At 37.2% G+C, this 16160-nt stretch overlaps 1 protein-coding gene across 3 annotated transcripts in view; it reads right to left on the reverse strand.

The window, feature by feature from the left end:
• HEPH (hephaestin) overlaps nt 1–16160 on the reverse strand; it is a 95503-nt gene that overhangs the window by 40639 nt on the left and 38704 nt on the right. For all 3 annotated transcript variants that reach the window (XM_084789885.1, XM_084789886.1, XM_084789884.1), the window contains exons 11-13: nt 8373–8578; nt 7277–7427; nt 5695–5907 (exon numbers count right to left, since the gene is read on the reverse strand). In XM_084789885.1, coding sequence (XP_084646011.1) covers nt 5695–5907; nt 7277–7427; nt 8373–8578 — 570 coding nt within the window. The remainder of the gene's footprint in view (nt 1–5694; nt 5908–7276; nt 7428–8372; nt 8579–16160) is intronic.

The raw sequence follows: 16160 nt of genomic DNA on the forward strand, positions 1-16160 counted from the left end.
TCTGATGATCTAAAATGGGTATCTCTTTCTGTCTACTTTGAAATGCTCATGTCTCTTGTGATTATAAAGCATGCCCTATAACCCTAAGGACAAATCATAATTGAACAAGCTTATTCCTTATTCAAAAATCAAATACATAAGTAAAAATTGGAGAGAATAAACGAACTGATTGCTCAGGCAGGAGAAACTTGCCAAAGCAACTTACACTTTTAATTAAAAAAAAATGTTTCTCTCAGTTTTTTCCCTGACGCCTATTAGAAAAATCATCAAAAGCAAGGAAATGTATCCAAATCCATAGTTCTATACTGATTCTCTCAAGGACCGAACCCATGTTTGGGTCCTGTTCTCTTCATAACTTGGGGCTGAGGTTCACATCTGGACTTTCTGGTACAGGTCTTCTCTGGACTACAATAGGACTGGTAGAGTCATCATGAACTGCAACCAGAAGACAACCTGATAACAAAGAGGGACACTTTCCTGAATTTCAACTACATATAAAGTGCATGCCTCTTCTAACTCTCACCCTTTACCAAAGTTACGCTCATTACAATGTTATGTTGTTTCCTGGTTTTAATTCTAAAGCCAGCCCGTGCCTGCCTGAATACCTGTTAATCTGGCTTGCCCATGGCATGGAGGATCTGCTTCAGAACAACTTAATGATAGCCTTGAACATATGCATACAAAAGATTCATTGGAAGGACTATTGCAGCTATCCTTGCTGCCATGGTTAAAGGTAAAACTACAAAAGTATCCTTAGCTCAGTCCATCCAAACTAAAGCCACAATAACTTCCCAGCTTCGAAAAAAATGTTGTGAAATGATGTTTGGTACTAACTAGCTCAATGCTTCTAATTGGTTTTCAGGATTAAACTGTGGTCTTTTACAGGAAAAGCCATTCTGTTTGTCTGCCTCTTTCTCGCAGGCCTATTGTAGCTTTGTTAACTTTTTTAAAGGACCACAAAGAACAAAGTGATGCTGATTTAGGCTGCCCCTACAGTACACCATACCTTGACAAGCTCTTTAATAGAGACCACTTCCATTGATGTGTTAGTTTTTTAATAAAACAAAAATGGAGGTGTTTCAGTGATGCAATCTGATAAAAAAAATATCTCTTAGATTCCAAGAGATTGGAAATCTTGCTAGACAGCACAACCAGAGTTAATAATACATCTTGAGGTCACATAAGACTTAAGACTTCTAGCCTACTGTGTACTTATCCTGTTTGTTTAGCCTGCCTTTAAGAGAACAATATAACAACCAACCTTGCTTGCCTTGGATTTGCCATGTAATCAACATTTACAACCTAAATTAATCCACAGCTATAACCTTATACTCTTTCATGCCTATAATGTAGAGTAAGGCATGAGTTCTAATAATAACTTGCTGAAAAGAGCAAAAATAGAGGTTGAGAGCATTCTTATAAATGAATATCTACCATAAATGTTGAACACAGCATTCAGATACTGCTTGAGAAAGAATGATGTTCATAGTACTGTTTGCTAGCTGGGTGAGTTGGATTCTGGCCTTACTTCCTCGTAAAACTCTGTTACGGATTTCTGTACCAGATCCTCATTCCTACTCCATGTGATACTTTCTCGGTTGTTCAATAAATACAGAGCAAAAATCCTTTGTTACGGACAGACAGACACAGACACAGGAGCAGATTCACAAGATGACATTCAAGCAGGCACAGATTCACAAACATAAAACAGAAAGACAGATAACAGAAGACACAGAGAAGGCAAAATAGAGGATTCAATTCTGGGTTTGTTCTTAGTCAAATGACACTAAGAGGAAATTCTTTGATTTTTCCCCCCCTTAATCCAACAGCAAGGAATTATTGGTGACTCAGAGTTTACTATTAATGTCTTTAAACTGATTGCACAAAGGAAATGGGAAAGAGAAGGAAGCATGGAAATAATGAACAAAGAAAGAACTACAAAGAAAAAAAAGAAAGAAGAAACCCTTATTATGGTCCAGGTAGTAAAAAAAAATCTATGCTGTTGAATACCTAACATGAATTTAATGGAACATAATATATTCAGGCTTTAACCTTTTATCTGACACCTTCCCTGATATTAAAGATCTAGTATTAGTATTACAGTTTGAATGGCTGAGGCATACTAGTCAAGGTGGGATTTTTAAGTACAAGATTGCATTTTTATTAAAATTAAAATAAGCTTATTAAAATAAAAATACACAAATGAAAAATACTATAGCAAAGAAAAATGATGATGACAACAATCACCAACAGGCTCACATATAAATTCTTTACATATTTTAATTCTTTAATATTTGATTTTGTTGCTTTTTTTTTTTAAACATATAAGTATTGAAGACATAACATACTGAATCTCTGGCATGGAGTTATATAAGGGAGTCTTGTTATGCTGCTCAGAGTGTTGGCAAAATTCCTGGCTCAGGTCATTCATTTTCCTAACTTAGCCCTCTAAGGTGCTTGGAATGAAGACAAGATATGCATGACTTTGCCTGGTTACAGAGATGTGTATAAAGCATCTACAAAGCTTTACAAGCACAACTGTATTTTCATTACTGCCCATCAATACTAGTCTCCACAGAATTCCAAAGCTAGATTCTGGTCCAGACTGGCCATTGTATTGCTTTGATTTGGAGAACTATTCCCATTGCTCTGTCTTCGTCTTAATGACAGAGCAAGTGCTCAGGGGACAAACATAAAATTCAGAGTCAAAACATCATCCATGAGTAAGAATTAATAGGATTTGATGGAGGATGAGCCAGAAAAAAAACCCAAAAATTTACAGTCAGTACTTCTAATCACAGCAAACCATTCATCCCTTTCAGGTTGTTCTTTGCATCTTTCAGTAAAGTAACTGAACTTAGGTGATTTAAAGTAAGCCTTACCAATTCTAATATTCTATGACTTGACATTACTTTGACAATTTAAAAAAAATGTGAATGTGTAAAGGTAAAAGAAAAAAAACGGACTTCCAAAATTCATAAATCTTAGCCAATAGTGACATTTTAAACTTTTACTCTTGAAAACCTCCCACTATATTTCCCTCCATGCTCCCTACCAAAATGTTTTTGCTTTTTTAATTAATATTTTGAAATGGGATCTCATTTGGCTGGTCCTCAAATGCTGAATTAAAGCAATCTCACTGCTGGTTAAGGCTGAGGTCTGATCTTCTCCAGATAGCCAATTCTGTGCTCTGACTAGGAAGAAGGACTCCCTTTCTCAGGGGGAGCCCCTCACTCCACCTGATCTGGTGACTCCAGAATTTTGTAACCAGTGTCACATAGAAAAAACAGGCCTGACTTTTCCTGATAAAAGGCACAGGGAGTTCCAGGAAATACTCCACCCCATTCTGAGATCTTAGCCTCGAACAAATGGCCTTTAATTATACCTCTGGTGTCATCCCCTCACACATAGGATAATTAAGTACTGTCTTTCTTCCTCTGATAAAGACCCATGTCATTGTATGTAGAGGAGGTATTCTGGCTCCTTCAGCCCTAGTGATTCAGACATATTCACCCTCACTGCTCAGGTATTATTATTATTATTATTATTATTATTATTATTATTATTATTATTTCACATTACATCTGGATTGTATCCCTTTGCTCTTATCTTCCTGTTCCCACCCTCCCTCTCTCTTCAGCCCTATTCCCCGCCCCTAGACTTCTGACAGATTGGTTCCTCCTCCAACTCCTAATTCACAAGTGAAGTTGGCCTTAGACTCCTCACTTCATACTTCATAGGACTCTCAGATTAGTCATTCCAGGATGCTAGGAGTCACTGGCTCCATTGGGGAAAGCCTGAAACCAAACGCTGGGGAAGTACTCCCCGAGAATGGGAGAGTGCATCTCACCCTAACTGTCAGAGGGTTTCAGGCCCCTCTGAATCCCCTATCATTCCTGGCATAATAGATGAACCAAAACGGGCTAGACGCTTGTGGGACACCCAAGTCCCCAATCCCCATTGATACCAGCCTTGATGTCTCATTCTAAAAGTATGAGCTGGCTGTAACACTCACTCCCTGCCTCCCCCAGAGAGGCTGGGAACCCAGCTCTGTACCTAAGCAACAAGCCCCTGGGGAAACACTTGCCCTGTTTCCCTGTCCCTATCACCCTCCCCTTACCATGCCAGGAATGGACAGAGATGTTGCTGGAGATCCTGGCTGATTTTTTTTAAGGAGATTAAATTTAGATTTTGGCTTTGGGATTAAAGCTCAAGAATATGATCTTTCTTATTCAGATCTTTTCCACCCCTGTGCACTGAAAGTGCATACTCCTCTTGCTTCTTTTAACTCTATTAACTAATGTTTATAATTTGTAAACAGTTCTCCCTGGCCAAGAAAATGTTCTAGGTAGATGGGAAACAATAAGATATCTGAAGAGAATAGCTTAATGTTGTATTCGTAAAGTTTACAGTCCATGAAGAAATTATTAAATTGTTACAAAGAATTACCCTTTTAAGGAATTATATTCTGAATATAAATAGAATTTACACAATTAAAATAAAAGTTAAAGAAAGAAAAATAAAAGTTCACTGCAGTGATGCATAAGTTTTCCTACAAACACTCTTGCCACCTACTGGTTGGAAAAAAGAATGCACCCTGGACTGAAGAAAATACCTGTATATTATAAAATGTTTGAGATAACTGGAATCCTGGGAAAAAATAAAAAGCATTTAAGGAGAGAAAAAATTAGTGTTAAGAAGAAGGTATAAGAGAATAGAGTCAGTACAAAAAAAGGAAAATGAAGAAGGGGGTGAAAAAAAAAGAAAGGAGGGAAAGCTGACTCTGTACAGATAAGGGAAGTGATTAAAGCAACATGATTAGCAAGTTGGAAAGGGTCCTCCTGAGTTTTTGCTTTCTCATCTAAAATGGTTAAACACACAACCATGTGAAGTAGAGGGCTCATTCCATACTTGCAGGTCGTACAAACAGGGAACTCAATTCTGTATCTTCATGTTTCTAGCCCTTCCTTTTCATGTCCAAAGAATGACTTCGGTTTCATATTGTTTTCCCAAAGGAAAGCCACAAATGTTTCTCAAATCTTAGTCATTACTAAAGCATGTAGCCGAACAAAACATAGCTTTCTCTAGTCTTCTGTTTTCTTTACAAACACATTTGACTAAACACACACACAGAGAGAGAGAGAGAGAGAGAGAGAGAGAGAGGGAGGGAGGGAGGGAGGGAGGGAGGGAGGGAGGGAGAGGGAGAGGGAGAGGGAGAGAGGGAGAGAGAGAGAGAGAGAGAGAGAGAGAGAGAGAGAGAGAGAGAGAGAGAGAGAGAGAAGAGGTTGCAGAAATCTTCATAGAATAGCAGACTCGAAAACACAGGTACATTCCATTAATCTTTCAAATATATGGGTTGTATCATAATCTGATCTCTATATGGCCAAAGAGCTATGTGACTAAGTGTACCCCCTGCCATTTCAGCACTAAAGCTGAGCAGTGCCTGGACTTCCCTCCTCTTGCTCCAGAACAGAGCTCTCTCAGCCTTGTACTCACTTCATAAATGAAGTAAATAATCAGAGCATGGACAATACATTGAAGAGATAAGAAGTGGTTTGAAAAATCTTCCAAGATCCCTGAACACACACCTCTTTCTTTTCACTAACCCCTCTTCCTCCCACATTAGCCCTTGTCATTGTTGGCTTCCTCATTAACAAAACCTGTGAGTCTTATGCCTGCTGTAAAAGCACTTACCAGGATTATCAGGCTGCATGACGGCTGTCACAAAGGTGTGAGGAAAGAGCATGGCTGCACCTTTCCTCATGCCCTGAAGCTGTACAGTGTTGCCCTCAAACATGACGCCATGTACGTCAGTTTCGGTGCCCAGGCCAAGCAGGTGCCAGGCCACTGTATCTCCCTTGCACATGTCCAGCCTGGGCAGGTTAGAGAACAGAAACCCATTAATAGCTGGAAAACAAAAACACAAGACAAAACAGGGAGATGAGATCAGACTACTGAAATCATGATCAGTAGCATATCAACCCGGTACTTTGGTTTTCCATAACTTGAAATTCCAGACCATCCTAAACTCCTCTGCTTCCTGTTATGGTAGTCAAGTTCTATTCATAGAACTTCTTTGGGATAAGAGCCCAGCTAGCTTTTTTGGTATCATCCCTTTTCTCTCCTTTACTACACTCTGGAAACAATTGACTATTTTTACTACTTCAGCTCTTAAACACACACAGCCAAACACACAACCCTTAAACTCTCCTGTTTCCCCTTGTTTTCCAACTTGTCTTCCATGCTACACTTTCTAATCTTCTTGCAATGCCTTTGATTATTCTTTCACCTCACTGTTCTAATTCTACACCTGTCCACACAGGGTGTTTTCCAAAGTTTCAAATACAAGTTGTCTCCTCCTCTTCATATTCACTGGTAATACCAAAGATATTTGCTCACCTAAAAGTCTTATGAAAAACCTCTTTCAAGATACCCTACCTAAAGTATTTACACACACATACCCCCACATCATTAACCTAGCAAATATATTCATCTCTACATCTTTAAAGTGTTAAACCTAGCTTACTCACAGTGTATAATGTTGAGTTTCTACATGCTTTCCTATCAACCCCAGAATACACTCAATTGTTGTCTCTCTGTAATTTGCCACTCTTCTACTCATCCATCAGGCCCTACATCAAACCTCTCTCCCTCCCCCCTCTTTCTCTCTCTCTCTCTCTCTGTCCCTTCTTCCCAAAGAAGACTTTTATAATATAACTTATTTCACAGTATCCAAAATTTTCCTACACTAAAAGAATCTCAGTTTTTTGTATTTCTATGACTGCATATTAGGAGTGCAACAAATTCAAAATGGAATTAACATGACTCACGAGAGTGTCTTACTTTCCTCATAATAATTGACAACAAAGATGAGGAAGGCAGGACATAAATTTTTACAACCTCTTGCTCTCTACTTGCCCTCACATATAGGGAAGCCTTTCTGTGCTCTCACCTACACAGGAATCAGATTCCAGGACTCATTTAAGCAATCCCTGGGTTAGGGTGAGAGCACTGCTAATCCTCAGGTCTTCTACTCCTGCCTGTAACATCTTGATTATAACCCTATTCAGTTCAGCTCTAGCTTAAGCATTCCCTTCTCCAGTGACTTATCCAGTGATTGCCTTCATCCAGTAACTTTATGTTGTATTCCTCAACATAGCTTATCTCTTGGATCAATGAGCTTAACATTTTTAGGAATTTATTATAAATATGGCTAGAGTTACATTTCCCTTGAGGCCTGAAAGTTATAGACAAAGGTAAAACTCTTCCCCCATACCATGCATTCGATTGGAGTTTTGGAAGCCCTCGACATCCTCTGAGAGCAGGCGGGAATCCAATATACCAGCTGCTTGGTTGTCATCGCTGTACCAGCTCTCATTCTCATCAAACACAGTGAAGAGCAGAAAAAATTCTTTATCCATTCCTTTCTGTAATCCCAGTGGGAAAAATAGAGGGAGGAATGAACAACGGTTTTAGCAGCTGAATATTGCATAGTTGTAGACCCAAGGATCTTTAATTCCTTCTCATTTTCTTTTTCAGATTCAGAGCCAGGCCCATGTCTCATGATCAGAGCAACAGTTGTTGCCAGGCAAGTTTCACCCGGAAAACTTAAAATTTTAGAGAGTATAAGGTCAGAGTAAAGGAACAGGACTAGAGGTGGGTAAAGTATGAAAAGAAGCAGGGGAGGAGCACCAAGTATGGATTAGGAAACATAGTATGTCACCAAAGATAGCCCAAAATTACCTGGAGAAAGGACTGATGCAAAGTAACCAAGGAGCAGCAAGAGTTTATGGAGGAAAATTAGAAAATGAAAAAGCTAAAAAATGTATTACTATTATTTATTATTTTTACAGCTAATATTTACTGGGTGCTTACTATATGCCAAATACTTTAGTAAGCACTTTGTGTGTGTTAATTTTATGACTCTTTGAAGAAATCAAAAATAACTTCTTCCTTTGTTAACCCTTTCTTTACAGGTGACGAAGTAGAGTTAAAGAGAACTGAAGTAACTTGCCCAAGGTTTCAGTTAGAAATGATGGACTAGATGCAAAAAACAAAAAAGACATAGCAGGCATATATTGAAGCAGGTTTATTGATTAGGAACAATGTTATGGACTACTGAGGTTGGAGGGAGAATAATGATTTAAGAATAGGAAAAACGAAGAGTCAAAACATAAGATGTGTGTCTACATGTAAAATAATAACATACATAAGAACAGAAGATCACCAACTATTAATTCTGATATAATTGCTATACTTATCGATCTTTTATTCCCTTACCTCCAGGATCCAGCCCCATTCTGGACACATGCCCAGAAACTCAGCTTTATTTCTTTCCAGCCAGTCTTCCTACCCAGACTCCCCAAAAATACCTGCTTGCCATCTGTACCCAAGGCCCCAGCCTTGCACACCAGCAGAGGGCCCACCAAGCCAGAATTTGTATCTCTTGGATCTGTAGCAGAGAAGTACATCCAGGTTAGACAGGCAGGATCTTCAGCAGTGGGCCCAGCATGGGGAGGAACTGTCCAGAGGTATTTTACTTTTTCAAATGGTTTGGCTACTTTGGGATGAGATGTGCCTGCAGGGAAACATGAAGTCATTATTTGAGTTGGCCAGAAGAAGGATCATCAGCTCCGAAGAGAATAATAAAAATTATAAACTACAAAGACATTTTAGGGCAACAATGATGGCAGTACATGCAATCTGATACTGAAAAAATCCTGTCTTAGGAACATGCGATAATGGATTTAGTAATCAAGAGCTCAGAATTTGCTTTCTGGCTCTACCATCAGTTGTTACATAAACTGAGTCAGTATGAACATGATCAACTTTCAGTTTTATTAAACTATATGACCTCACTAGAATATTTATTCTTTGAAAACATACATTAATTCACTCTTATATACCTACCTCTGCTTAAGACACTTCAGTAAAAGGGAGTCTTGCTACTTGTCATAATGGGCCATTTCAACAGCTCTGATTATGAACATTTTTCCACTTACTATATATTTGTGTGTGTGTTTAAGTCATAGATCTATGAGTATACTTTTATGAGTACACATTAATATTACTTACACTGTAGCTTCTTTTCAATCATTTGTTATTTTTTCTTTTTTAAATATTTTATTAATTTACTCATATTACATCTCAATGGTTAGCCCATCCCTTGTATCCTCCCATTCCTCCCTCCCTCCCATTTTCCCCTTACTCCCCTCCCTATGACTGTGACTGAGGGAGACTTCCTCCCCCTGTATATGCTCATAGGGTATCAAGTCTCTTCTTGGTGGGGAGGCCTAGTGGCACTCATTTGTTATTTTTTTTTTACAGTGCTGGAGAATAAATACAGAGCCCTATTCATGCTAGACAAGAATGCTACCACTGAACTGCAGTCTATATTGAGACAGTAATCTTTAAAACAGACACACAACATGGTCAAGCAATGCATGCAACTGTGCTTTTATTTTAATTTTTAGCATATTGGTAACCAAAGAAATATAAATGAAAGTACTTTTTTTTTTTTTTGGCTTTGCAAGATAAGCTTTCCCTATGTAGCATTGGCTGTCCTAGACTTACCTAGTAGACCAGGCTGGCCTTGAACTCATAGAGATATTCCTGCCTCTGCCTCTCTAGTGCTGGGATTACAGGCATGCACCAACATACCCAGCACTAAATATTTTTTTACCTATCAAATTGGTAAATATTTTATAAATTTTCATCATGCAGTGAAAGTGGTTCAGATGGCACCTATCTCTTTCATTCACCTATCAAGAGAGTTCAAATTTCAAAAAGAAAAAGCTCTTTTTGAAAATAATGCTGTCAAAATGCATCAAATGTCTTGAAAGGCTTTATGCATAGAAATAAAGTAGATGTATAGTAATTACTGTAAATAATGTTAAAATAATCAAGTGAATGCAAATCAAAACAACAGTGAGTTTCATTGATACTGCTTATAAGACTCTCATTTTGACAAAAGAAAAAAAAAAGATTGTCCAAGAGCAGATGAGGTTGTAAAGAAATAGACCCTGTCAGGTACTGTTAATGCAACTGCAAATTAATCAGACAACAAATCTGTCCAGAGAGCAATATGTAAATAGGTGATAAAATTTTCAATGTACATATCGTCTGACAAACTAATTTTATATCTTAAATATATACTCTGAAGAAATAGTCATAATATAACATTCGACACTCCACTAGGAGTCCAGCAGTGAGATCCAGTATCTGTTCTGATTACCCCTGGGTGGAGTCTCTCAGAGACCATATATGGTGAGTTAACATCCACTTATAAGTAAATATATACCATGCATGTTTTTCTGTGTCATTTCTAGTTCCGTTCTTTTGCCTGTAAACCTCAAGATTTCCTTGTTTTAGATAGCTGAACAGTAGTCAATTGTGCAAATGTATGAGTTTCTTTACCTATTTTTCCATTGAGAGACATTTAGGTTGTTTACAGATCCTGGTTATTATGAATAAGGCTGCTATGAACATCTGGACGCAGGGGGACCTGCAAAAACACCAACCAAGGACAATGCATGCAGAGAACCTAGACCCCTCTTCAGATATAGCTTATGGATAGTTCATTCTCCACATGGGGGAAGCAGAGGAGGTACTGCTGCCGAACATCTGACATGCACTCTGGTGCCCAGGATTTGATCATTGCCCCTTGGCAGGACAGCCTTGTGGGCACACAGAGGAAGAGGATGAAGGCTATGCTGCTGTGACCTGACCTGATAAGCTATGGTCAGATAGTGGGAGAGAAGGGCCCCTCCCCCACTGTCAGAGGTCTAGGAGAGATGAATAGGGCAGAAGAGGGAGGGAAGGTGGGAATGGGAAGATAGGAGTGAGGGGATAACTGTTGGGATATAATATGAATAAATTATAATAAAAATTAAAAACAAAAGTCGTAATTATCCTATAAAGAACATACAAATATATAGTGATAGTATAGCTTGTAGCAAAGAGATAAAATGTGGTGTTATGAGTTTATCTGTTCTTATTCATTCATCATTTCTAATTCCTTAAATTTTCATAAATAGAAGACATTAGAAAATGGTACAATGTATGTGACATAAGAAGAGGGAGCTAGTCAGTAAGAGAAATGAGAGCAGTAGGCGAAGAGGCATCATACGGAATGAATATGATCAAAACATATTGTATACAAGTATAAAAACACCATTATGAAACTCAGTTTTTACAATAAAGAGCAAAAGAAATGCCAAAATGGCACAACTATGGTCCTACCATATAGATTCAATGTCTATTTATAAAATTTTGTCATTTTTAATGTATTTACATCTACTGAGTGGTATATCTCAATATTAGAACATTTCCTTAGCATGTGTGAAGTACTAGGTCTTAGCCTCAGCCACTATAAGGGGATAAAAGCTTCCATTTGTGCATATTGTATATCTATATGCAAACACACAGGTTTTTACTTGTTAGTTTCCTTTAAATGTATCATTACCAAATAAAATTTAAACCACCATGACCTCATACTTGAAAACAAATCAGTAAGAATATTTGCTAGGTCTGTGCAAATGGCTCAGCTCTTACAGAAGACCTGAGTTCAGTTTCCAGCACACTCTACAGGTGGCTCACAACTCACTCCAGCTCCAAGGAGATTGGACACTTCTAACCTCCAAGGGCATCTGAATCTATGTGCACATATACAAACACACACATGCATAATTAAAATTATTAAGACTGAGCTCACTGTCAGGGCCCCTCTAGCCACTTCATGTACTATGAACCCAAGCAAGCTACCACTGCTCTCCCTTCTTGCCTTCCTCCATTCAGGTAACCAAGTACTAAGGCTGTTTGCCAGGAACAGATACCGTCTCTCAGCCTGCATCCATCTGCTACACAACAGATTCCCACCAGAGATTCTCCAGCTATCACACATGATCCCGAGTCCCAGAGCCCTGCCAGGCACCTGACTAGGGTCCTCTAGTAGCCCTATGGGGCTTTAAAACCCAAGACCAATCCACATAGCCAAGGGAAATTTGCTCAAGACTCTTTAACCAAGCTTAGATAGAGTTGTATTCTCAAATACTAGTTAAACAAAAATCAAGACTCTAACCTTACTAAGAATTAGCCCTATGCAGAAAACATTGTAAAAAAAATCTGCTGAAAGAAGAAAAAGAAGTTGAACAAAAACAACAAAAAATAACCAACAAAGTAACCTCAGAGGTGCAAATTCTAATGTAGAAATAAAAAAAAAAGACACAAAAAGCAGAACAACATGCTATCTCCAAAACACAAATCCTACAGCAATATTCCCTGTTGAAAATAAATGGAGACACTTTCAGACAAGAAATTCAAAAGAATGATTATCACAGTGGCAAACAACTCAAAGAAGACAAAAACAAAGAGGTGCTTGAAATAAGTAAGTCAATCCAAGACATGAAAATGGCCTAGATTTTTAAAGAAAACCAAAACAGAAAAGATGCTGGAAATGAATACATTTAAAAATCCAGTTGGAAATGTTCATTGAAAGCCTCTTCAACAAAATGTATCATGCCAAAAACAGCAATTCAGGAATAGATAGCAGACAAAGTATAAGAATTGGATACTTCAGTAAAAAGCCAATGAGAATTTTAAAAATACATATTAATGGAACATGGAAGAGCTTTGAGATGGCATGGAAAAACCTAGCCTCCAAATATGGGCACAGAAGAAAACAAATACCACATTGAAGACATAGAGAATATATTTAGTAAAATCATAGGGAAAAAAACCTCCTAACCAAGAGAAAGATATGCATCTAAGAACAACAAGCAGACAAGAATGCACACATTATAGTTGTAAGATTAAAAACAGAAGATATTGAAAGATGCAAGAAAGAAAAATCAAGTCACATTTAAAGGCATGTTTATTACAGCAACAATCAATATTTACAGAGGCCTTTCAAACCAAAAAGGCCTAGAAAGATATATTCCAAGTCCTGAGAGGTCACAACTGTCAACATAGATTATAATACCCAGAAAAACTGTTAACATTAAAGAAGAAACAAAATTTGCATGGTAAAAAACAGACTAAATGAATTTATGACTAGAAAGTTAGCTCTACAGAGGATACTAGAACAATATTTCTATTTGAAGAGAATAATAAACAGAGCCAAAAGGTCATAAGGAACAAATAAGCAATGCCAGGGCAGGTAATCAAAAGAGATCCAAGAAAATACCACCAAACCAATGAAATGGCAAGAAGTAACAGACATCATTCAATAATAACTGAAGATTATTTATCTCAATTCTATAACTAAAAGACACAGACTAACAGACTGTATTAGAATACGGAATTCATCTTTTTGTTGCACTCAAGTAATATATACCACCATCAAAGACCTCCTTAAGGTAAAGCTTATTTTAAAAATGCATTCCAAGCAAAGGAAACCAAACAACCAACCAGGTATGGCTATTCTAATATATGAAAAAAAATTAGTCAGAGATCTAAGGAGGATATTTAATGTTTCTTATAGAAAACTCTACCAGCAGGTAATTACAATCATAAAAATATATAGACTAAATACATGGGTACCTGATTTCATAAAAGAACCACTATTAGAACTAAAATGATAGATCCACCACAGCATAATGACAGAAGGTAAATTCAATACCTGACTCTCACCAATAAATATGTCATCCAGAAATAAACTAAACAGAAATATACTGGAACTAACTTACATAAAAGATAAAACTTCAAATGGGCCTAACAAATCTACAAAATAGTCCTCTCAAACATCAAAGAATACATATTCTTCTCAGCAGCCTATGGAATGAATGCTCTCCATAATAGACCACATACTAGGACATAAAAGAAGACTCAACAAATATTGAAAAACTAAAATAACATTCTACATTCTACCTGACCACAATAAAAATAGAACTAGATAACAACAGCCAAAGAAATGACAGAAAATATAAAAACTCATGGAAACTAAACAGCACACAACTGAGCGATAATTGGATCAAGGATGAAGCCATGAAGGAAAAACTTTAAATTCCTAAAAGGGTTGGAATAATGGCTCAGAGCTTATGTGTACTTGCTGCTCTTGCAAGTACCTGGATTGCTTTCTAGCACACATATGGCCCCAGTTACCATGACTCTAGTTCTGGCTTCTATGGTCATCAGCCATGTACATTGCACACATGCATATAGGCAAAACACTCATACACATAAAATTAAAAATAAATTACCATTTATAACTAAACTAAAAAATTCTTAGAATTAAATGAAGATGAAAAGACAGCATTTCAAAATACATAAGGCAAAATGGGCATACATAAAAAAGTTAAAGGTTCTCAAATGAATGCGTTAATGATACAACTAAAGGCCTTGAAAACACAAGAGCAAATAAGACAACACACTTCAAAAATATATTGGAAGAGGTAATTAAAATAAGGGTTTAATTAATGAAATGGAAATAAAAATTCAATATGATAAATCAATGAATCAAAGAATTGATTGTTTGAAAACATCAACAAATTAACCAAAAAAAAAAAAAACCCTGAAGATCCAAATTAAGAGAAATATGAATGAAAAGGGAGACATTACAATAGACATTAAAGAAATTCAGATAATCATTAGGGTATGCTTTAAAAATATATATTCCAATATATATATTCCATCAAATTGGAAAAGTCTAACAAATAGAGGAATTTATTGATACATTTGGCCTAACATATTTAAACACTCCACCAGAAATCTTCAATACCTTATAAACACATTCAACTAAGTAGCAGAGTAGAAAACTAACAGACAAAAATCTGTAGCAGTTCTCAAATTATGAAACACAAATGGCTGAGAAACACACTTTAAAAGGTCCAACATCCTTAGCCATCAGGGAAATGAAAATTAAACCTACTTGAGATTTCTTTTTACTCCAGTCGGAATGACCAAGATCAAAAAAAATGGTGGCATATGGAAATGGGAACATTTACTCATTGCTGCTGGGAGTGCAAACTGGTACAGCCACTACAGAAATCAGTGTGGAGATCCTTCAAAAAACTAGAAAGAGATCTACCACATGATCTAGTTATACCACTCTGGTGCATATCCCCCAAAGGATTCTGTATCCTACCACAGAGATACCTGCACATTCATGTTCATTGCTGTTCTATTCACAATAACTAGAAAATGAAAACATTAGATGTCCATCATCTAGTGAATGCAAACCAAAAAGTGGTATATTCGCACAATGTAATATAGCTGTTTAGAAAAAAAGAAGTAATGCAACCCAGGCCCAGAAAGACAAGCATTATGTTTTCTGCCATTTGTTGATGTTTAGCTTTGGCTTTTTGGATGTGTATGTTTCATTTGGAATATCCATAGAGGTCCGGAATTCATCAAGGTATATTAGGGATGAGCAAGTTTGAAGGGAGGGGAAATAGAGCGCAGTAATATTAATGGCTAAAGGGAAATAATGGTACAGGAAGGTCTAAATGGGAAAGGGAAGGACATTGAAGCACAGAGGGGGAAATAGAAAGATATAACTAACACTAGAGATGTTTTGAAAAAGTCATAGTGGAAACTTAGTACTGTAAGTTTCCTAAAATATACTCATGCACATCAACAAAGAATTTAAACAAGGTTACCCTATAGCAGCATAGCATGTACCTACTAGTTACCATAGGCCAACAAATAAGTGACTGGAATGGGTTATCTGTTTTGGAGATGTTTATCAGTAAAGTCCCATTGACCCAAAGGCTCTTGCCAATGCTTTAGGTTAGCCTTCAGAACTGGAGAGTAAAGCTTTGTTACTGAAGCCACCATAACTTGATTCAGAAAACATGGAGAAATTAAACTGACATATATTGAAACTTCATGCCTACTGGCTAGCTGTATAATGGTAGATGGTGGTAAATATTCAAGCAGAGGAGAAAAGAAATTACCAGCCTTACTTTGCTGTGAACACTATGATCTACAACAGTGACCAGCGTGGCACAGTAGTGTTATGGAAATAACAACTTTGTGATTGGTTTAAAGCCTGCCTCACAAGTTGAAAACCATACCTAAAACTACTATTATGGTCCAGAAGGTGTGGATAGATAAGTCATGGGCCCCAGGGGGAGATCCTATTACTATCATTCTGCTAAACTGATGTAATATTAAATTCACTCCTAATGGTTGACATAATGTTTTATGGAGAGACTAATGCA

Source organism: Acomys minous, assembly GCF_964271855.1.
Source record: "Acomys minous genome assembly, chromosome: 7".
In the NCBI taxonomy this organism is placed as follows: Eukaryota; Metazoa; Chordata; class Mammalia; order Rodentia; family Muridae; genus Acomys; species Acomys minous.